The sequence below is a fragment of the Hemiscyllium ocellatum genome, chromosome 8 (genome assembly GCF_020745735.1).
Source record: "Hemiscyllium ocellatum isolate sHemOce1 chromosome 8, sHemOce1.pat.X.cur, whole genome shotgun sequence".
NCBI classification, from domain to species: Eukaryota; Metazoa; Chordata; class Chondrichthyes; order Orectolobiformes; family Hemiscylliidae; genus Hemiscyllium; species Hemiscyllium ocellatum.
The window spans coordinates 28,209,255-28,232,773 of NC_083408.1; the positions used below are offsets into that span (position 1 = coordinate 28,209,255).

At 43.5% G+C, this 23,519-nt stretch overlaps 2 protein-coding genes across 3 annotated transcripts in view; one reads left to right on the forward strand and one right to left on the reverse strand.

Moving 5' to 3' along the window:
- Positions 1–704: 704 nt before the first annotated feature.
- On the reverse strand, positions 705–8,458 carry LOC132818039 (EEF1A lysine methyltransferase 3-like). Its single transcript, XM_060828646.1, has 3 exons — positions 8,303–8,458; positions 6,497–6,608; positions 705–1,117 (listed from the first exon to the last, which is right to left on the reverse strand). Exons 1-3 carry the CDS (start codon positions 8,456–8,458, stop codon positions 705–707), a joined length of 681 nt encoding a protein of 226 aa, XP_060684629.1.
- A 10,259-nt stretch (positions 8,459–18,717) lies between these two features.
- Positions 18,718–23,519, forward strand: part of eif2ak4 (eukaryotic translation initiation factor 2 alpha kinase 4) — a 131,399-nt gene continuing 126,597 nt past the window's right edge. For both annotated transcript variants that reach the window (XM_060828744.1, XM_060828746.1), the window contains exons 1-2: positions 18,718–18,935; positions 19,514–19,629. In XM_060828744.1, the coding sequence (XP_060684727.1) occupies positions 18,822–18,935; positions 19,514–19,629 (230 nt within the window). In that variant the 5' untranslated portion in view covers positions 18,718–18,821. The remainder of the gene's footprint in view (positions 18,936–19,513; positions 19,630–23,519) is intronic.

Below are 23,519 nucleotides of genomic sequence, written 5' to 3' on the forward strand. Positions count from 1 at the left end.
CACAAACTCCTCCCAGCAGTTCCAACATCACGGTTTTTAATGTAGAACCTGGTGTAGTGTAATTTGCATTAGTCACGTTTTTGTGGAATTTAGAACTGCCCATAATTAATAATATCAGGCTGTTAGTCTGAAAATATAACGTCTTTTTCACCAAATGATCGAAGCAGCTCTCCCTCTGGGGTGAAGTTGGGACGCGAAGTATATTTTTTAGGGATGGCCTGTTTATCCTGGGTGAGGGAAGGGATACTTTGAGCAGCATAGTGCCTCTAGTGGCTTCAGAGGATGTAAAGGCTGAGCCAAAGTGGAGTTCAGTGCAAATCCACTCAGAAAGGTGCATTGGGAATCATTCAGTGACAACTTTATTAGTGATATGGACCTTGTTGCAGTTGATTTTTAGAATTTGAATCTGAAGTCTTGCTTCAACCTGGCGGACGGAGGAATTGGTTATTGAGGTGACTCCCTAGAAATTCCATAATCTTCCAACATCAATTTCCAAACTTAGAGTGAAGAGACAAAAGATCTTCAGGAGCTTGCTGGGTTAACAATCAAACCCTGAATACAATGGGGAGGTGGAAAAATACAAATAAATGATTGAATAAGAGTATTGACAATTTTCGCAAACTTATTGTGAAAGAGTCACCGGTAACACGAACTCTGCAAAGATAGGAAGCCTGTCACCTCTCCACCCTTGTTAATATAAAGTGTCACATCTGTGGCTTCTCTGCATCTCCAGGGCTCTTCTTGGTCCCCTTGAACACAACGATTTCTTTGTCTGCAGTTCTGTGAACAATCTCCGTGTTGAAGTCCACCGGGAGGAGCTTTTCGTGGAAATCCATGGCCCCCATGGTCTCTCGCATCTTGGAACAGATGTAGATGACGGTGTTCTCGTTACTGAGGTGTTGCAGGGTCTTTATGAGAGCAGGGAAGTCCCGTGAACTGTAGACAATATCAGTGCCCAGGATGAAGTCGTAGTTTGTGGGGAACTGATTTTGGTTTTCACCCCAAATGAGAGCAGAGACTTTGGCCCGCTGTTGAACTGAGACGGGGATGTTGTTGGCAACATTGAACTGTATTTGACTGAGAACATTTGGTTGGTCTGTCAGGGTGACATCTCCGCCTGTCAAACAAATTTTAAATAGTCACTGTTTTGTCGTGTGGTTAGAGTCCAGCTCTGTTTAGTTTCCCAATGAACTGATGTTAGAACCCATTTAATCTCTTGCAAGTACTCTTTATTTAAAAGTCGTTTTCGGGGTAACAGTGAGATTAAACATTGCTGAAATGAGATGCAATGTCGAACTTACATTCATCAAGTATGAGGTGCAAGAAACCAAACTTAGAAAGGGAACAATAATTTCTACTGCCTGAGGATGTCATGGGGGAACATTTGGGAGATAGTGATCATTGTATTATAAGGTTCAGGATGATATGGAGAATAACGTGATCTTGAAGTGTAGGTTCATACTTCCTTGAAAGTGGAGTCGCAGGAAAATCGGTTAGTGAAGAAGTGGTTTGGTATGCTTCCCTTTATTGGTCAGTGCATTGAGTATAGGAGTTGGGAGGTAACGTTGCAGGTGTACAGGTCATTGGTTAGGTCACTATTGAGATACAGTGTGCAATTCTAGCCTCCCTGCTACAGGAAGGATGTTGTGAAACTTGAAAGGGTTCAGAAAAGATTTAGAAGGATTATGCCAGGATTGGAGGATTTTAACCAAAGGAAGAGGCTGATAGACTGAGGCTATTTTTCCTGGAGCATCAAAAACTAAGAGGTTATGTTATAGAATCATGAGGGTCATGGATAGGGCAAATAAACAAACCTAAAAAGTAGTTCAAAAGTAGTGGGCTAGATTTAAAGTAAGAGGGGTAAGATTTAAAAGGGACCTAAGGGGCAATGTTTTCGCACAGAGGCTGATGCGTGTATGGTACAAGCTGCCAGAGGAAGTAGTAGCAGCTGGTACAATTACAACATTTAAAAGGCATCTGGATGGGTATATGAATAAGAAGGGTTGAGAAGGATATAGGCCAAATGGGACTAGATTTATTTAGGATATCTGGTTGCCATGGATGAGTTGGACCAAAGGGTCTGTTTCCATTCTGTATATTTTTCTGACTCTAATCCAGAGTGAGAAAAATCAACTGGGGGAGAGCCAAGAACAAAGCTGGGCAGGATTGAGTGGAATGAGAGATTGGTGGTAAAAATACTAACTAAAAATGGGACACTTTCTAAGAGGAGATGTTTGGATATTTTCCCCCAAACAGGTGGAAAATACAAATCCAGAACTGGATGACAAAGGAAATTAAGATTAAAAAAAAGCAAAAAAAATGCATCTGATATGTGTCGGGTAAACTGAGAACCAAGAGAAATGTTGAAGGTTTAGAGGGGAGGCCAAAAAGCAAATAAGAGAAGCAAAAATAAATAATTAGAAAAGATGCAACCAAAATAAAGAAATAACCTTATATGGCCATATAAAGAGTAAAAGATTGCTAAAAGGAAGAATAGAGTCAATTAGGGATCAAAATAAAGATTTACACCCAGAGGGAAAGAGCATAGCAAAGCTGTCTTTACTAGAGGAGAGAGATGTTCCCTGGGGCATAGTGACAGAGGATGGAACTCAAACACTAGAACAGATCAAAATTGATAGGCTGGAAGTTTTGAGTAGATTGTTGGTACTTAAGGTTGACAGGACCGGCTGAGATAATGTTTCAGTCTTCCTTAGATTCGGGGGAGGTGCCAGAAGACTGGAAAATTGCAAACATATTGCGTCCTTCAGTAAAGATCATAAGCATAAGACCCATCTGGGCTGGGAAAACTCCTAGAGACAATTGTTTGGGATAGAATCAGTAGTGACATGGTGAAGGGTGGGTTTATTAGAAAGAATCAGTACAAATTTCTAAAGAAGAAATTGTATTTAACTAAACTGCTGGTGTTTTTTGAAGAGGGAACAGAAAGGGTTGATAACATTGTTTATCTGTAGACAAACAGCATGGAACTTGGTGAATTTGTGAACTCCGTGGGAAACAGCCTTACAATCACAAAAACACTTCTCGGTCATTTATCTTTGTTACTTGACACTGAAACAAATTTGAAATAATTTGCCACTTCCTCTTTGAGGGAAATATGATTTTTGGAACAAACTATCATGTGGAACCTTGCCAAAAGTCTTGATATACTCTATAAAGACTACATCTAATAAACTACCTCCATCTTGTAACTTGAGAAGTTATTTAGACTGCACCTTCCCTCAATAAATCCGTGCAAACCGTCCTGATTTTAAAGATAATTTATACAGTCTTTAAAACTTATGCCATGATTTTCTCACAACCGTGATTAGAACTTTAATTACTTGGGTTAACCCTAATTTCTTTTTAAACCATCGTACATTAGCAGTCATTCAATCCTTTGACATCATGCCTTAAGCTAGTGGTGATTAGAAAATAATAGTCAGACTCTACTATTTATTTTCTTGCTTCTCTTAATACTCCTCAGATTCATTTCAACATTTGTTTTCAAGGTGCTGACATTTTAATATTTCCTCCCCTCACTGTGTTTAACCATCCCATATTTCATACCCCACTACTTAACTATTATGTTTCACCTCCCCTTCTGGGAAAAAGAGAAGCAATGCATTTGTGAAGCTCCATGCTCATATCTTCTATCTGCACTGTTCATGATAATATTTTAATAATCAATCATATCGGGAATTGATTAACTCGCTGGGTAAGTTTATTTAAAACAGTTAAATACATAAAAATATGAAACGGATGGTACAGCAAATATACAGCTTGTACTGTCAGGCAGAGTTGCAACATTGTATATACATTGCATATGGACTTCTTAAAAGTGACATCTCTTAAAGGCAAACCACTTATATAACAATATTTCCACACACAAATTTGCCCTTTCAGAATTCATAAATAATCTTTGGGTTTTTCTTAATTTTATATGTCAAATTAAATTTAGGTTTAAAAAAAATCAAAATTAACAAGCTAATTTTGATCAAAAAGAAAGAGGTTAAATCATAATTTTCAGCAATGGTTGCAAAATAGGTGATAGAGTCATAGAGATGTACAGCATAGAAACAGACCCTTCGGTCCAACTCGTCCATGCCGACCAGATATCCCAACCCAATCGAGTCCCACTTGCCAGCACCTGCCACATATCCCGCCAAACCCTTCCTATTCATATACCCATCCAGGTGCCTTTTAAATGTTGCAATTGTACTAGCATCTACCATTTCCTCTGGGAGCTCATTCCATACATATACCACCCTCTGCATGAAAAAGTTGCCCCTTAGGTCTCTTTTAAATCTTTCCCCTCTCACCCTAAACCTATGCCCTCTAGTTCTGGACTCACCCACCCCAGGGAAAAGACTTCGTCTATTTATCCTATCCATGCCCTTCATGATTTTATAGAACTCTGTAAGGTCACCCCTCCGACGTTCCAGGGAAAACAGCCCCAGCCTATTGAACTTCTTCCTATAGCTCAAATTATTCAACCCTGGTAATAGTGAGGTTAGCAGCTGAAAATGTGTTGCTGGAAAAGCGCAGCAGGTCAGGCAGCATCCAAGGAGCAGGAGAATCAACGTTTCAGGCATAAGCCCTTCTTCAGGATGCTGCCTGACCTGCTGCGCTTTTCCAGCAACACATTTTCAGCTCTGATCTCCAGCATCTGCAGTCCTCACTTTCTTAGTCTTTGCATCGTATGATAAGGAAAGCTAAATACCAATGACATCTAATGTTCTAACATTGGAATAACAGCAACATTTGGATTTTATTCGAGAGGAATGTTTATTGGTTCACAGGGTCTAACATGGATACTGATTGGAGCGAACAAGGACTCATAAGTTCCCAGTTCAATGCTCCATCTGAGTCAAGATGTTCAGAGTGATGTAAGAATATTACATCAGGAGCAGAGAGTCTATTTTCGAGATTATTCAGTCCTCAGTTCAGCAACTAAAAGGCAAAATGTGTTCAAATGACCAGGATGGTGGAGAGTTTTCAGTTATGGAGAGAGATTGGATAGACTGCGTTTGTTTCCTTTGGAACAGAGGAGACTGAGGTGGGACATGATTAAGATGTTTAAAATTATGAGGGGAAGAAATGTTTCCCAATTGTGGTGGGATGAATAACTGAGGCTTAGACTTAAAGTAAGAGACAGAAGGTTTATAGGGGATGTGATGAAAAATTTTTTCTCTGAAATGGGTGATGAAAATTTGGAACTCACTGCCTGTAACATCAGAACCCTCATAACATTTAATAAGTATTTAGATGTGTATTTGCAATGCCAGCGCATACAAAGCTATGGGCCAAGTGCTGGAAAATGGATTACAATAGTTGGGTGATTGTTTTGACTAGCACAGACTCAATGGCTTAAGGGTCTTTTTCTGTGTAGTAGACCTCTATGACTCTGAAACGTGTTACATTTACGTTGACAGGAGATTTTTAGGTTAGCGGCGGTACAATTGAGACACCGTACCTCCCAGAGGGAAGACAGAACTTGATCCATAATGATACATTATTTGAAACCCAGTGATTGGAAAGGAACTTTCAAGAGAAAGACAAAGATTGAAACAACTCTTTATGAAAATTTATTTGCTTCCTTTACACTGAGGATTCAGCATGACATTAGAAGAGGGATCAAAAAGGTATGTTAACACGTTTAGGATAGAAAGTGGGGAGGAAACAATCAGTAACTAATCAACCTTCATGAGGATAAATCCCTCTGATCGAGACAGGGTACATTGATGCATACTAGAAGTATTAGGAATGAGATTGCAGTCCGCTATTACAATTCTGTGGGAACCTAGTACTGTTCTTCAATAAGGTGGGAAAACGGAAAATAAAACTAATGATAAAATAGTTGTTCAGACTGACAAAAGATGGAAAGTTGTGTCCCATAAGTATTAATACAGGAACTATTACTGTTCACAATTTACATAAATGATACACACTCAGGAATCAAAAAAATACTATTTCAATATTTGAAGCCAGTACCATATGAAAGATGTTGTTAATATAGAAAAGGAATCTGTCAGGCAGGATTGATGAGGCTGGTGGTCCTTTTCTAAAGATAAGGAAAAAAACTGAGGATTGATGGATATCTTCAGAATTATGAAAACGTTTGATGAGATAGGCATAGAGAAGGTGTTTTGTGGGGGAAACCAAAACTAAGTGGTCATAAACAAAACATAGTCACTGATAAATCCAATACAGAAGTCAGGAGAAATCTGTTTAGCCCAGACAGTGGTTATGATGTGAAAGTCATTACCATAAGGAATACCTGAGGCAACTAAAAGAGATGCATTTAAGGGCAAGTAAGACAAACAGGAGAGAAAAAGGAACAGAAAGATACATTGATGGTGTGAAAGGAAGAATGGGGGTGTCGAAGCTCATATGGATCTTAAGCCTAGTGTTGTATTTGTTGGGCCTATTTCTGTGACCGATTCTGTTTCTTGATAGTCCATTGATCTCCTTCACACCTACAAAGTCTTTAACTCACCTAGCAAGACAGCAAGAATTCCAACGATCCCAGTCCCCGATCCCAATTCAATCACCTTCTTCCCAGAAAAACTAATCTTTTCTTGCTCAAAGTACTGACAGAGAACAAGGCCCTGAAAAAGATGTTTCATTAATTCAGCAATAATTTTTCATGAAAGAATATGTAAGCTCAGGGCAGGGTGTGAATATGATATGCAGACAAACAGGATTCAGGGAGTCAGTACATGGAATAAGAACAGTGTAGCTTCACTGCATTATGTCATGAAGGTTACAAACTAGTGCATCGTGCATGAAGGATATAAAGTCTGGACAGTACATATTGTGTTCAAACCAATGGTGTCAGGGATCATAGAGAAGTAGTGTATAGTGTCAAAGAGGGTATAACCCCTTAAAAATAAAAAGAAAAGAACTTGCATTTATACAGCATTGCTCACAAATTCAGGATTTTCAAAAATTCTTCACAACAAAAGATCTATTTCAAATTTTCTAGTAGTGCCAAGGAGAATAAGGTTTGAATATATTGTGGCAGGGAGGCAGCAAACCTTTGGGTCCCAAAATGGTATAAACACAATACCTCTGCCCAGACGATAAATCTTTATTCCTGTTTTATTATTATGGTGTCAAGGATAACATAACAATAACAGATTAATCCAAAGAGGATGTAAGCCATTGCAGATGGAAAAACGATACATGATGCTAGTGAAGATGTTAACTCTGACCAGGAGTATGCACACTCAATAGGCAGTGTCGAGGCAGCTTCAAACAAAATATTTGTATCCCAGGATGATTTGAAATCCAAATGTGGTGAGTGTGAAGGTACATGGTTCCAGGAACGTACTGACATTGTCTGTTGTGCCCAGGAGAATATTAACCTTGCATATGGTGCCTAAAAGGTCCTCTGCCCAGGAAGATAGGAACTGTGTGTATCCTAGCCAGGAAGATCTGAGACTGGCTCAAGCACTTGCAGGGATGTTGATAAAGGAGTGGTGTCCTCAGCATCAAATAGATTCAGTGCATATCTGGTACAAATGTTTTAAAATGAACTAAATGGGTTTCCAGAGGAGACTTTACTCAGAGAGTAGTAAGGGTATGGAATGCTTTGCCTGCAACGGTAGTAGATTCGCCAAGTTTAATTGCATTTAAGTCGTCATTGGACAGGCATATGGATGTACATGGAATAGTGTAGGAGGGATGGGCTTCAGATTAGTATGACAGGGTAGCGCAACATCGAGGGCTGAAGGGCCTGTACTGTGCTGTAATGTTCTATGTTCTATGATGTCACTCCTCTCAAATGATGTGTAGGATATTTGGTGACATATTTTGTGATTATATCCTGGAACTTGTTTGTGAATCCCTTTTGGGATTGGTAAGGAATTCCCCATAATATTTCATTCTAGCCTAGGATCAGGTATCTGAATAATTTGAAACATAAAGTGGGTGCAAGTAGCACTGGCTGGGAATCAGTGATTTTGTCTCCCATCTTCATCACAGAATTTTCTTCACCCTATATTTGGATCTGTTGTAATCCTATTAGTAGAAATTGATCATAGTAATTAGGCAACAACATTTTTATTATGAGTATCATTGTACCATACAACTACCAGAATGGTAGAAAGCAAACTAGATTATCTTTCGTCATCTGCTGGTTCCTATCTTCCTATATATAGTAACTCAGAAACTGACTGTATCAAATGAGTAACTACAACATCAGAGTTGACAAGGAGGAGGTTGGATAGCACGAAACACAGGCAACAGGTTAGTTTTACTTCTATCAGCTCAATACATTCACACTAAATGTTGGACTTACAGCTTCCCAGATTATTGCGGATATCCCAAGATTACTGGTGAAGTCCCGAGTGATTCTCAAATGGTGCCCGCAAAATTGATAGCGACTTTCTAGTTTGTTGATTCCTTCCTTGGATTCAGAGCTGTTGCAGTTCTTCTCTTCCTGTTGTGATTGCATTCTTCTCTCTGAAGTCACTCAACACCCTGGTGATCCTGACTGACCTTCTCAAATTGACAAGCGACTTTCTTCCAGTGGCCTGGTATGATTCTGTCTCAGTGTGTGCTGTCTATTTGATGTACAGTAGGTGAAGCAATTGAAACTCTGAGATGGAAACAACATAAACTTTGTTAACTTAATCTGAAGTGAGTAAATTAAAGGGGTTGAATTGCAGCCTATATTTTAAGACCTGATATTTTTAAGACAGGATGAAGCTATTACATTTCTAATCTTAGAGATTTGATGAAAAGTCATAGGCCTAAAATGTTAACTCTGTTTTTCAATTTATGAGCACACCCAGTTTCTTCGTTATGTATTAGTGTCTCTTTAACTGCTACCTCTTCTCCAGGCATGCCCACCTTGAAGAAGCACTGCTCTGACAGGATTTCTGCTTGTTGCTTTTACTTGGTTCAACTTCATTGCTTTTTAATTTCCAGCTTTGCATTTGATCAGATATCCATCAAAACCTACTTTCACAGCCCTATCTCCTTCCTCTGCAACTATCTTCAGCTAATTTCATGTGAATACCAATTGAAATTCCACTCTCCCCATTTTGGATACACTCACAATTGCTGAATCATCAAGGCAATGCTTCCCAAACATGTTTACCTCTGTGAACCCATTTCGAGGCTTGAATGTTGTTGTGACCCCTCTGAGAGAATGGGGGTGGGTTACTGTGAGCATGGAGAGGTGGTAATGTGTGCAGTGAGACTGGACCCCTATTAGAAGGGAGTGCAGCTGTTATTGCTTGGTCACAGCTCCATTGCAGCTATTGCTGTCTCAAAACTTATAATCTCAAAATGTCAGCTCAGGGATCCTGAACTCCACTTTGGGAAGCCTTGCTCCAAGCATTAATCTTTGTTATTCATTCATGGGATTTTGGATGTCGCTTCCAAGAGTTTTCTACCTTCTTGTCTATTTCCTGTATTTGTGATTCACCTGCACTTTTCCCATTGACCTCTTACCCTCAAGATCTTTTAATTGAGGATTGTCAGCAGCCATCACAATTTTTGTGCTTCCCCTCACTCACACTAACCTGTCTCCCTCTGAATTTGCCAACAACGAAACCACATTTCCTTTCACTCCACATCCTGTAATGACATTCCACTCTCCCTGTTCCTCTGTGTTCATTGCATCTGCTCCAAAAGTGCAATCTTCTGTACTGATACTTCTTGTATGTCTTCATTTTTCTTTGACTGAAAAATTAGCCACCCCACCATGACTGTCAGGTTCCTCCACCCTGTCCACCCCAATACCTGCAGTTTTCCTCTTACCCCTTGTACTCTATTTTAGAATCATGGTAGAATTCTTCCTTTTATTCCACTAAAACCTGAATTTTAACAGGTCATCCTCTGCCATTTCTGACATCCCCAGTGTGACACCACCAGTAAATTAATCCACCCCCCCCCCCCCCCTTTATTATCAATATTCTGAAAGGATTGTTCCGTCCCCAGTACCCTGATCCACTGCTTAATAGAGTTGCCAATTTGGTGGATGTATTCCTGGAGGACAGAGCTGGGGTCGCATCTTCTCTGTGAAACTGAACCAATTAATTGTTCTCACCATGAACTGTTCATGGAGATCATACTGAAATAACATTGGTATTTCAGGACTCCTAAAATACTTCAACTCTTATTCACTTCATGTTTTATGTTGCTCCTCATTTGCTCACCAATATTTGCATTACTTTTGCAGACGTGCCTTTTCGCAGTACTACACGAAAACAGTTGACATTAGGTTATGCAAGTTGTTTTAAGTGGCACTGGCTCATTTCATAGATCCCTACATGACAAACTCTCCCCTGTCTTAAGAGGTGGAAATAGAAAATACTAAGCATTTCAGGCACATCTGTGGAGATGTGTTTGACTTCGGCTGGAATACTGTGTATAGTTTCAGGAGGGGTGTGATCACATTGGAGAGAGTGCAGGATGGCTCCAGGGATGACAAACCTCAGGTTTGGAGATCGACAGTAGAAGTTGGAACTGTTTTCCTTGGAGAAAAGTAGGATAAGAGGAGAGGAATCTGAAAGCCTTCTGTAAACATACTAAAAGTGAAAGGGTGGTAAAAGGAGGCGAGGGGTTGATTAGGAATCTAAAAGGGAAGTTACACATGCAGGCAGAGAGCATAGCTGAGGTACTAAATTAATACTTTTCATTTGTCTTTAATAATGGAAGAAGATGCTACCAAAGTTGTAGTGAAAGAGAAGGTACATGAGACATTGTATAGGCTAAAAAGTGATAAAGAGGAGATACAAAAAAGACATAACTAAAAGCAAAAAAATTGTGGATGCTGGGAATTTGAAATAAAAATAAAAAATGCTAGAGATGCTCAGCATCTGTAGAGAGATAGAGTTGGAGTTAGCAGTATTAGAACTGAAAGAAGCTAGAGGCTAATTGGTTTTATGTTGTTGACAGAATTGGAGGGTGGGAAAAGGAGGAGGAAGAGGAGTGAATGGAGCCTATAGTGAGGGTGCCCAGAGCAAAAGAGAAAGGACCGCTGTTGGTGATAAAGGAGAGTTAGAGATGTAAATTAGGTGTCCATGCTAGGTGTGAAATGGAGAAAGTGGGTTTGCCTCACTGAGAACAAAGCCATTGAGATACAAACAAGATGTGGAAGCAGGGAAGAGGATAAATTACATCCATCCATGCTTTAATTATTGTATACAATTCATAAAATGCTTCCGATGCTTCAGTTGAATCAAAACCTCATATAATATTGGGGAGTCAAATGGTACTTAGATCATGAAAGCTGAATTTAATCTTTTACACTCCACTTTAGTGGGCGGCACAGTGGTTAGCACTGCTGCCTCACAGCACCTGAGACCCAGGTTCAATTCCTGACTCAGGCGACTGACTGTGTGGAGTTTGCACGTTCTCCCTGTGTCTGCGTGGGTTTCCTTCGGGTGCTCCGGTTTCCTCCCACAGTCACAAAGATGTGCGGGTCAGGTGAATTGGCCATGCTAAATTGCCCGTAGTGTTAGGTAAGGGGTAAATGTAGGGGTATGGGGGTTGCGCTTCAGCGGGTCGGTGTGGACTTGTTGGGCCGAAGGGCCTGTTTCCACACTGTAAGTAATCTAATCTAATCTTAACGATATCTATGAAAGGATGAATATTACAGTCAGAGCTTGCTGCTGGTTGCTTCCTGGATTACCACTCATATTATGCAAGAGTTGCAAATTTTATTTTCCTCACACTCTCTCAGAAATTAAAATTAAGTTTTCTGAGTTTAATTATTTGCCTTTGTTTCGTAAATAGTTTTTTTCTACCATTAACTAAATCGAGTCATAGAGTAATGGAGATGTACGGCATGGTAACAGACCCTTCGGTGCAACCCGACCATGCCGACCAGATATCCCAACCCAATCTAATCCCACCTGCCAGCACCCGGCCCATATCCCTCCAAACCCTTCCTATTCGTATACACATCCAAATGCCTCTTAAATGTTGCAATTGTACCAGCCTCCACTACTTCCTCTGGCAGCTCATTCCATACACGTACCACCCTCTGTGTGAAAAAGTTGCCCCTTAGGCCTCTTTTATACCTTTCCTCTCTTACCCTAAACCTATGCTCCCTAGTTCTGGACTTCCTGACCCCAGGAAAAAGACTTTGTCTATTTATCCTATCCATGCCCCTCATAATTTTGTAAACCCCTATAAGATCACCCCTCAGCCTCTGATGTCCAGGGAAAACAGCCCCAGCCTATTCAACCTTTCCCTATAGCTCAAATCCTCCAACCCTGGCAATATCCTTGTAAAAGAAAGTGAGGACTGCAGATGCTGGAGATCAGAGCTGAAAATGCGTTATCCTTGTAAATCTTTTCTGAACCCTTTCAAGTTTCACAACATCTTTCTGATAGGAAAGAGACCAGAATTGTACGCAATATTCCAACAGTGGCCGAACCAATGTCCTGTACAGCTGCAACATGACCTCCCAAATCCTGTACTCAATACTCTGACCAATAAAAAAAAGCATATCAAACACCTTCTTCACTATCCTATCTACCTGCGGCTCTACTTTCAAGGAGCTATGAACCTGCACTCCAAGGTCTCTTGTTCAGCAACACTCCCTAGGACCTTACCATTAACTCAATAAGTCCTGCTAAGATTTGCTTTCCCAAAATGCAGCACCTCGCATTTATTGACCCATCCGGTCAAGATCCTGTTGTAATCTGAGGTAACTTTCTTCGCTGTCCACTACACCTCCAATTTTGATGTCATCTGCAAACTTACTAACTGTACCTCTTATGCTCTCATCCAAATCATTTATGTAAATATGGGCGGCACGGTGGCACAGTGGTTAGCACTGCTGCCTCACAGCGCCTGAGACCTGGGTTCAATTCCTGACTCAGGCGACTGACTGTGTGGAGTTTGCACATTCTCCCCGTGTCTGCGTGGGTTTCCTCCGGGTGCTCTGGTTTCCTCCCACAGTCCAAAGATGTGCGGGTCAGGTGAATTGGCCATGCTAAATTGCCCGAAGTGTTAGGTAAGGGGTAAATGAAGGGGAATGCGTGGGTTGCGTTTCAGCGGGTCAGTGTGGACTTGTTGGGCCGAAGGGCCTGTTTCCACACTGTAAGTAATCTAATCTATAATCTATAAATTACAAAAAGTAGAGGACTCAGCACCGATCCTTGTGGCACTCCACTGGTCACAGGCCTCCAGTCTGAAAAACAACCCTCCACCACCACCTGCTGTCTTCTACCTTTGAGCCAGTTCTGTATCCAAATGGCTCGTTCTCCCTGTATTCCATGAGATCTAACCTTGCTAATCAGTCTCCCATGGGGAACCTTGTTGAACGCCTCACTGAAGTCTATATAGAAGACATCTACCGCTCTGCCCTCATCAATCCTCTTTGTTACTTCAAAAAACTTAATCAAGTTTGTGAGACATGATTTCCTATGCACAAAGCCATGTTGACTATCCCTAATCAGTCCTTGCCTTTCCAAATACATGTACATCCTGTCCCTCAGGATTCCCTCCAACAACTTGCCCACCACCGAGGTCAGGCTCACTGGTCTATAGTTCCCTGGCTTGTCCTTACCACCCTTCTTAAACAGTGGCATCAGGTTTGCCAACCTCCAGTCTTCTGGCACCTCGCCTGTGACTATCGATGATACAACTATCTCAGCAAGAGGCCCAGCAGTCACTTCTGTAGCTTCCCACAGAGTTCGCGGGTACACCTGATCAGGTCCTGGGGATTTATCCACCTTTACCCATTTAAAGACATCCAGCACTTCTTCCTCTGTAATGTAGACATTTTGCAAGATATCACCATCTATTTCTCCACAGTCTACATCTTCCATATCCTTTTTCACAGTAAATACTGATGCAAAATATTCATTGAGTCTCTCCCCCATTTTCTGCGGCTCCACACGAAGGCTGCCTTGCTGATCTTTGAGGGGCCCTATTCTCTCCCGAGTTACCCTTTTGACCTTAATGTATTTGTGTTAGTTAGGGAGTATAGCTTGGATGTTAAAAGCCATCAGCGTCAGTGTCTTATTTATCAAAATGCTTTGTATATTATAACCATTTTCCATGCTACAAAATCGGCATTTGGAATAGTTAGCAATTGGGAAATCCTGGCTGTTAATACTGCTTCCGTATAACGAGTGTAGACTCCATGACTGACCACTCCAGGCTTTGTGACTAATGTACACCCAAGTCAGTTTGGCCTCAGACCAAGCACAGTTTCACTGTACCTCAAATAATTTCAGTTAAGTTGAACAACATTTGCGATACCCATCTTAAGTTTGTTATCACAATTTTTACCACTCAAAATTGGGCAGTGATCAGTCTCATGAGATAGCTATTTGGGCTGGAGTTGAGACTGAAATAAGGGTTGTCAGAGTTCGACTGAAATAGAAGAACTTTTACAGCAAATGATGGGATCAAATGCAAAATACTGCAGATGTTGTGAATTATAAAAAATATTTAAAAGAAAATTCATCTGGTGAGATAACAACTGTGGAGGGACAAACAGTTGTTGGGAGTTTCAAATCTACCAGAACTGCCCAGAGCTCTTCACCAGCATGAATTGAAATAATAGTTATAAATCAGGAGCTCTGAAGATAAATCAATGCACTGAGAGATAAGCATTTGGACTATGGTTACCAACAAATTTAAATTAGAAAACTTACTTTGCAATTTTTCTGCGGTCCTCACTGATGTTAAACTTTCTTCAGTACAGTTGACCTGAAACTGCTAGGTTCTCACTGAGAGCTCCCACTGCAAGGCAGTTTTAACAGGGCATAATCTCTTCAGATTGCTACAACCTCACATTTTGTCCTAACTCTTGTGCAGTTGTGATGTGAAGCATCAGAATAGGAGGTTTCCTTATGCTGATAATCTCCCCTCACTTGGTGTCCTGTTGTTGTGCAGGAACATCCAGTACTGGGCTGAGACAAATCACTGGGAGCATCCCATTCAATTGTTAGTCTCTTCCTGTGTCTCTCTGCCTATTTTGAGGAAGCCCTTATCAGTTCCAATTTCTGCTATTTACAGAAAGAAACACCCAAGCTGATTAGTCCTGGTCATTCCATTGGTTAAGCTTTGTGACCCCTTGGCAGCCCAGGAATATCAATGAATATGTCACTCATTGTTCACATTTATTGGACAGCTTGAAAGTCATCACTCAGGTAATTTGCGTACAACTTAGTTCTAAAAAGTTTCAAGTTTTCAATGTGAATTAATTCAGTTCTTGTGGTTCTTATTTATTATAACTGACAGCTCCAACCCTGGAATCATACTTGGACTTCTCAACTCTATTCATTGTATCACTGGAGATTATAAAGGCCAGAATGTTCCTAGTGTATCATTCACAAAGGCTTATCTCAGATTACAATGACGTATTTCTACGTATGCCCTTGAGTTACAGCATATATTTGAGTAACATTATCCATGACGAAAGTGAGGACTGCATATGCTGGAGATTATAGAGTGGAGAGTGTAGTGCTGAAAAAGCACAGCAGGTCAGGAGGAACAGGAGAATCAACGTTTCGGGCAAAAGCCCTTCTTCAGGGCTTTTGCCCAAAACATCAATTCTCCTGCTCCTTGGATGCTGACCGACCTGCTGTGCTTTTCCAGCACCACACTCTCACCATTACCCATGGTCTATCATTATCTCAGTCCACAATGAGAGTCCTGTGGGTGCATCAACTATCAAGCAACAGAAACTTGACTTCATAATCCCATCTACCTGTATATTGACAAAGACAGAAAGGAATTGACACAAGAGGGGGCTCCTTAACAGGAGGGTCAGAAAGAAGTTCAGCCCCTCAACTTATTTTGCCATATAATTACCTTAACCTAATCTACCTGCATTTTCTCCAAATTCTCTTGTCTAATGTACTTTGTTGACCTCAATCTTTAAAATGTTAACTATCTCAGCAGCTTCAGAAGTTTGCAGAAGACTATTCCAGATTCAAGGTACCTATATGTGCCAAAGGAAGTCCAAATTTCCCTTCTCAACTACCTATCTTTAAGTTTTAGACTGTGCCCGATCGATCTGGACATCCTGACCGGAAGAAATAGCCTCTATGCATTGAATCAATTTTTTAATCAATTCACGACCCTCAGTTAGATCCTTCCCAAAGGGGCAGGCAGTGAATAACAGCACCTCTTTGAGAAGTGACTGCAAGCTTATCAATACTGTTTTGTCATGTATATAGGGTATAACTTGCATTTGACTTCTGTTAAAGATGGATTCTGATGAGAGAAGGAAGGAAACACAGAAACGGTTGTCATGGTGCATGTGCTGCGAATTCACCAAGGTCATCTGACGCTGTCTTGGGCAATCATTGAGCAAGGAAACAGACTCCCTGATTCATAGGGAGGACAAGAAGAATTTGAAGAAATGACTCTGTTGCCCGGAGGAAGCGGAATAAAAGAGAGGAGAAGAGGAAACAGAGAAGAGGACATGGAAGGAAAATAGGGGAGGAGGGAATGGGGGAGGAGGGAATGGGGAGGGAAAATGGAGGAAAGTAGGGGTGAGCGGAATTGGTGGAAAACAGGCGAGCAGGGTATAGGGAAGAACAGGGCAGCGGGGAAAGGGGAAGAATAGGGCAGTGGGAAATGGGGGTGAGAATAGGGGAGCGGAGAATAGGGGAAAGGGAGAGTGGGGAGACAACTGGAGAGGGGGAGAAAGGGGGAAGAATTGGGGAATGGAGGGTGAAGTAGGGGAGGGGGAGAATGGGGAAATGGACAGGAAGAGTGGAATGGGGAGATGGGAATGGAGGGAGAAGGGAGGAATGGGAGGGTGACAGAGGGGGAAAGGGGGGAAGAGAGGGGGAAAGGGGGGAAGAGAGGGGGAAAGGGGGGAGAGAGAGAGGGGAAGGAAGGTGGAGAGAGAAAGGGGAATGGGGGAGAGAGAGGAATGGGTGAGAGAGACGGGAATGGGGGGAGAGAGACGGGAATGAGGGGGAGAGAGACGGGAATGAGGGGGAGAGAGACGGGAATGAGGGGGAGAGAGACGGGAATGAGGGGGAGAGAGACGGGAATGAGGGGGAGAGAGACGGGAATGAGGGGGAGAGAGATGGGAATGGGGGGAAGAGAGGTGGGAATGGGGGAGAGAGGTGGGAATGGGGGAAGAGAGGTGGGAATGGGGGAGAGAGGTGGGAATGGGGGAGAGAGGTGGGAATGGGGGGAAGAAACGCAATGGGGGAGAGATTGGAATGGGGAGAGACGGAGCAGGGGTGAGGGGGAAAATGGAGGGTGGGGGAGTGGAGGTGGGGTGAATGGGGAGAAGGGGGATTGAGGTAGAGGGGATTTGGGGAGAGACTGAAATGGGGGGGTGGAGAGATGGGGAGAGACGGAAATGGGGGGGGTGGAGAGACGGGAAGAGAAGGGAATGGGGAGAAGAGAGGGGAATGGGGAGAAGAGAGGGGAATAGGGAAGAGTGGGGAATGGGGAGAGAGACAGGGGAATGGGGAGGATTGAGACGGGAATGGGGAGAGAGGGAAAGCAGGGAGAGACAGGGGAATGGGAAGGAGTGAGATGGGAATGGGGAGAGAGGGAATGGGGGAGAGAGGGAAAAAGAGGGACGGAGAGAAAGAGGAACTGCGAGAAAGAGGGGAAATGGGGGCAAGAGAGGGGAATGAGGGAGAGAGAGACAGGAATGGAGGGAGAGAGACGGGAATGGAGGGAAAGAGACGGGAATGGAGAGAAGAGAGGTGAATGGGGGAAGAAATGGTAATGGGGAGAGACTGGAATGGGGCAAGAGATTGGAAGGGGGAAAGGGGAATGGAGGGACATGAGAATGAGGGAAAAGGGGAATGGAGGGGACATGAGAATGGGGGGAGATCGAACAGGGGTGAGGGGGAAAAATGGAGGGTGGGGGAGTGAAGGTGGGGGAATGGGGAGATGGGAATTGAGGTAGAGGGGAATTGGGGAGAGACAGAAATGAGGGGGTGAGTCAGGAATGGGGAAGAAACGGTAATGGGGAGAGACTGGAAGGGGGCAAGAAAAGGAATGGGGGGAGACGGGAATGGGGGAGAGATGGAACAGGGATGGGGGGCGAACATGGAGGTTAGGGGAGTGGGGAAGGGGGGAATGGGGAGATTGGAATTAAGGTAGAGGGGAATTGAGGAGAGATGGAAATGGTGGGGGGAGAGATGGGATTTGGGGGGAGAGAGAGGGGAATGGGGGAGAAAGAGGGAACTGGGAGAGAGGGGAACGGGCAGGTGTGCGAGGGAAATGGGGTGAGATGGGGAATGGGGGAAAGAAATGGACTGGGGGAACAGATGGTAATGGGGAGAGACTGGAGTGGGGGAGAGATGAAACAGGGGTGAGGGGGAAAAATGGGGAGGTGGGGGGAGTGGAGGAAGGGGGAATGGGGAGATTGGAATTGAGGTAGAGATGGAAATGGGGGGAAGAGAGAGGAATGAGGGTTGGAAGCGAACGGGGAAATACGAATGATGGGTTAAACGGGAATGAGATGGAAAATGGGGAGATGGGGGAATGGGGGGAGATGGGGGGGAATGGGGGGGAATGGGGGGAGATTGGGGGGGGAATGGGGGAGGAAAGGGGGAGATTGGGGGGGGAATGGGGGGAGATTGGGGGGGGAATGGGGGAGGAAAGGGGGAAGAGTGGGGTGAAGAGGGGGGAATGGGGCAAGGAGTGGATAACGAGAATACAGGTAATGGCGGGTGGGGAAGAGAGGAATGGTTGCCCCGGGTAACGTGACCCGGAGGTTGATGCCGTGGGGCCCGGTTGCGGTTCCGGGGTGAGAGTGCGGTCGGAGAGATGTGGAGCGGCGGAGTGTCCTCGCGGCCCGGCCGCATCTCGCGAGCCCCGCGCCGGCGGCGGTAACAACAACAGCATCAGGTCCCACCATGAGCGGCCCCCAGCAGGAATCTCACTCGGAGCAACAGGAGGCCGAGGTACAGGCCCTGAACTCCATCTATGGCCAGGATTTCAGTGACCTCCGGGAGCAAGACCCATGGAAGGTGAGAGGGGAGGAGCTGGGGGGGGGAGAGGGGGAGGAGGAGCTGGGGTGGGGGTGGGGGGGCGGGGGAGAGGGAGAGGAGGAGCTGGGGGGAGGGGGAGAGGGGGAGGAGGAGCTGGGGGGAGGGGGAGAGGGAGAGGGGGAGGAGGAGCTGGGGTGGGGGGAGGGGGAGAGGAGGGGGGGGCGGCGGTGGTAATGGCCAGGGAGGAGGTTGGAGCGATTGTGTGATATTAACGGGAAGGTGAGGGTAGTATAATTAAAGGAGGCTGAGATGAGAGTGGTATGTGGGGAGAGGAAATTGTTTGGGGTGGGAGTGCAGGGAAAGACTGGGGCAGAGGATGTGGGGATTGAGTGGGACTTGAAAAAGGGGAAAGTTGGCAGGAGGAAGGGAGACGTGGATTTGAGGGTATCTTGCAAGAAAGGCTGTAGGATGAGCAGAGGAGTCAGTAGGAAGAGGTGACTAGCGAATGTGAGGGATGTGGGAAATGGGGTGGTGGGGATCAGGGATTGTGCGGGTGAGGGAATTAGACACAGAGTGTCGGAGTTGCTTGTGTTTCTGAATTAAGGTCTCTGTTCCAGGTGAAACGCCCCCCAGAAATCTGCATTGCGCTGCACCCTCAGGGATTGATCAATGTTGCAGACAGTCACGTTGCTGTGGATTTACATGTCAATTGCCCAGTCAAGTACCCAGATGTGTGAGTACCTGGTCCTCTCTCCACTAGAACTTTGGAATTCGGTGGGATTGTGCATACAGTTGTTAGGCCATGCATAACTGCACACATCGTTGCTGGGTCCACTACCTTTAATCAGTTACATAAATGATTTGGATGTGAGCATTAGAGGTACAGTTAATAATATTGCACATGACACCAAAATTGGAGGTGTAGTGGACATCGAAGAAGGTTACCTCAGATTACAACAGGATCTTGACCAGATGGGCCAGTGGGCTGAGAAGTGGTAGGTGGCACAGTGGTTAGCACTGCTGCCTCACAGCACCTGAGACCCGGGTTCAATTCCCGACTCAGGTGACTGACTGTGTGGAGTTTGCACGTTCTCCCCGTGTCTGCGTGGGTTTCCTCCGGGTGCTCCGGTTTCCTCCCACAGTCCAAAGATGTGCAGGTCAGGTGAATTGGCCATGCTAAATTGCCCGTAGTGTTAGGTAAGGGGTAAATGTAGGGGTATGGGTGGGTTTCGCTTCGGCGGGTCGGTGTGGACTTGTTGGGCCGAAGGGCCTGTTTCCACACTGTAAGTCTAATCTAATCTAATGAAGTTTAATTCAGATAAATGTGAGATGCTGCATTTTGGGAAAGCAAATCTTAGCAGGACTTATACACTTAATGGTAAGGTCCAAGGGAGTGTTGCTGAACAAAGAGACCTTGGAGTGCAGGTTCATAACTCCTTGAAAGTGGAGTCGCAGGTTGATAAGATCATGAAGAAGGCGTTTGGTATGCTTTCTTTTATTGGTCAGAGTATTGAGTACAGGAGTTGGGTTGGGGGGAGGGGGTCATGTTGCGGCTGTATGTGACATTGGTTAGGCCACTGTTGAAATATTGCAATTCTGGTCTCCTTCCTATCGGAAAGATGTTGTGAAACTTGAAAGGGTTCAGAAAAGATTTACAAGGGTATTGCCAGAGTTGGAGGATTTGAGCTATAGGGAGAGGATGCACAGGCTGGGGCTGTTTTCCCTGGAGTGTCGGAGGCTGAGGGGTGACCTTATAGAGGTTTACAAAATTATGAGGGGCATGGATAGGATAAATAGGCAAAGTCTATTGGGGTCGGGGAGTCCAGAACTAGAGGGCGTAGGTTTATGGTAAGAGGGGAAAGACATAAAAGAGACCTAAGCGGCAACTTTTTCACGCAGAAGGTGGTACGTGTATGGAATGAGCTGCCAGAGGATGTGGTGGAGGCTGGTACAATTGCAACACTTGAGAGGCATTTGGATGGGTATATAAATAGAAAGGGTTTGGAGGGATATGGGCCGGGTGCTGGCAGGTGGGACTAAATTGTGTTGGGATATCTGGTCGGCATGGACGGGTTGGACTGAAGGGTCTGTTTCCATACTGTACATCTCTATGACTCTATTTGCAATTCAGTGCAGAGCAAATTTATATCTCTGAAACTGTTGAGGACTGGTGACCAGAAGATACTGTTTAAAAAAACAGCTGCATAGGTTCAAAAAAGTTTGATAAGTTAACTTTATTGTTGGGAGGGTGAGAAAATGCTGATATTGCTAGTGTGTGGTAAGAGTGTAAATGGGAAACCAGAGAATCAAAGTGCTTACATTAGTGAACAATATCTAGCAAATAAGATATGAGGGCACCAAGCAATGTTTTGTAGGCAACTTATAGGATACAGTCCAGTCAGGAAGGAAGACCATTGCCCAGTCAGGTGAGTGTGAGCCCACGCTTGTCTGCACAGCAGTTGTCAGCTGAAGAGACCTGAAAACAGCAAGGCTATTGCAGTGCAGGAGCATGCCTTCCATAGGAATTGTGATGGATGTGGTTGCTGCCTTTGATCTTTAAGAGGCCATTAGGATATGGAGTCTCCAGCTTTGATCGTATTCTGGCCTGTGGATCTCAGTCAGCCGGCAGTCTCCACACTGCGGGGTATGGCGGAGGGAGTTCAGGGTGTGAAGGTAGAGAGAAAGGGAAGTTTGGTGGGGGCAAAATTATCTGTAAGTCGAGAATTGCTGAACCTGTTCCCAGACCAACGTTGGAAAGGCATGTCAGAGTTAGGAATGTGTCAGGGAGTTGACTGACATGGCTTTGCCCAGTTTTCTTGTTCCCTATCCCACCTTTCATGGGGTTGGGAAAATACAACCGAAAGGCAAGTGTTCATAGATGTTAGCAGAGATGAGGTGTTCCTTGTGATATGATTTGGACCATTACGGGCTGGGTAAAAGTGTGGATCCAGAAATTTGGGAAGGGATAAGGAAGGTGATTGGTAAGGAATTCACTGTACTTGCAGATGATTTTAACATGTCAGAAATTGATTAAGAAAATAATATCCTACTTGAAAAGAGTGGAAGTGATCACAAAATTTAATGGAAATTTGGTTTATGACCCTGTTTGTATAAGAATGAGCAAGAAGAGAAATATCTTGCAACGGATCACAAATAACAGGGATATTGAAAGCTCTACTGCAGAGTTGAGGCTTTAACATGACATGAGAAAGTTAGGAGAAGTTATTAAAGCCTGAACAAAATAACTAAATTTCAGGGTGATGGATTTGTGTTTAAGACTTTGTCCAAGTGCCCCATCAAATTTTGTTGGAGTTGCCAAAGCTTTGATTGACATCAGTGATCTGTGTTAAGAGTTTTCAAAAGAGGATAAGATATTGCCCAGAATGGTGGAAATCCATATTACATTCCAAGAAATTGTCTCGTAATTTTAATCCGTGTCTGAAGTTACCATCTGTATCAATTTGTCATTTCCATCTCCCACATACAATTGTGTGTGATCCTAGTTTGTATGTGTACGGTGTGATGTCTAGAATCATAGTTGTTCGGGCTTTTACAGCTGGTCTCAACCTGCCTCAAATAAGATATCAAGACAGAAAATGTACTATTGTGCATTTTTTTGCAATATCCAATTTAAGACTGTCACCACAGTGACTTTGCATCACTTAGAAAGTAAAAATCACACAACACCAAGTTATAGTCCAACAATAAACCTGTTGGACTATAACTTGGTGTTGTGTGATTTTTAACTTTGTACACCCCAGTCCAACACCGGCATCTCCAAATCATGACTTAGAAAGTAAGTAAGTGATTGTGTCTTAAATTGCTCACCACTTAACTTCACGTTGCTGAAATTCAAATTTGTCATTTGTGTGGATAGCTGTAAAACATAGTGTTTGTCATTTATGAAAACAGTTCTATTTAAATGGTAGTTGTCAAAATTATTGTGTTGAAATTTGTCTGATTTAATGAGTACTGCAATCAAGGTATGTGATGTACACAATGGACAATATGGAAAGCGCTTAAGTTAAAGTGTTGGAAACAGAGGTATAGCATAGACAGAGGTAGACAATACAGTGTTGTCATTTGAGCCATTTGGCCATAAGAAATAGGAACAAGTGTAGGTTGTTCAGCTCCTTGAGGCTGCTCTGCCGTACAATATGATCATGGATAATCCGACACTCCTTATTTCCACTTTCCTGCCCTTTCTCCATAACCTTTGATTCTCCTAACGGTGAAGAATCTATCCATCTATCTCAGCCTTAAATACATACAAGGAATTACTTGATGAGTTTCAAAGACTCTCAACCCTCTGAGAAAAGAAAGTCCTCTTCAACCTGGTCTTAAATGGCTGCCCATTGATTCTGAGAGTATGCTGTCTGGTCTTAGATTCTCCCATCAGGTGAAACATCCTCTCAGCATTTACCCTGTCAAACCGTTGAAGAAACCTCTTATGTTTCAATGAGATCACCTCTCATTCTTCTAAATTCCAATGAGTAGAGTCCCAATCTGTATAGATTTTGCTCATTTAGACAATCCCTCAACACCAGGTATCATCCAAGTGAACCTTCTGTGAACTGCCTCCAATGAAATGGTAACTTTTCTTAAATAAGCGGACCAAAACTG

Excerpts from the sequence above, each read along its gene's own strand:
- LOC132818039 (XM_060828646.1), bottom strand. The coding sequence starts at position 8,458 with ATGCAATCACAACAGGAAGAGAAGAACTGCAACAGCTCTGAATCCAAG. Across the intron at positions 6,609-8,302 it reads CCGCAATAATCTGGGAAGCT|GGCCTTGTTCTCTGTCAGTA; the intron begins GTAAGTCCAACA and ends CATCTTTTTCAG. Across the intron at positions 1,118-6,496 it reads AATTCTTGCTGTCTTGCTAG|GCGGAGATGTCACCCTGACA; the intron begins GTGAGTTAAAGA and ends TTTGTTTGACAG.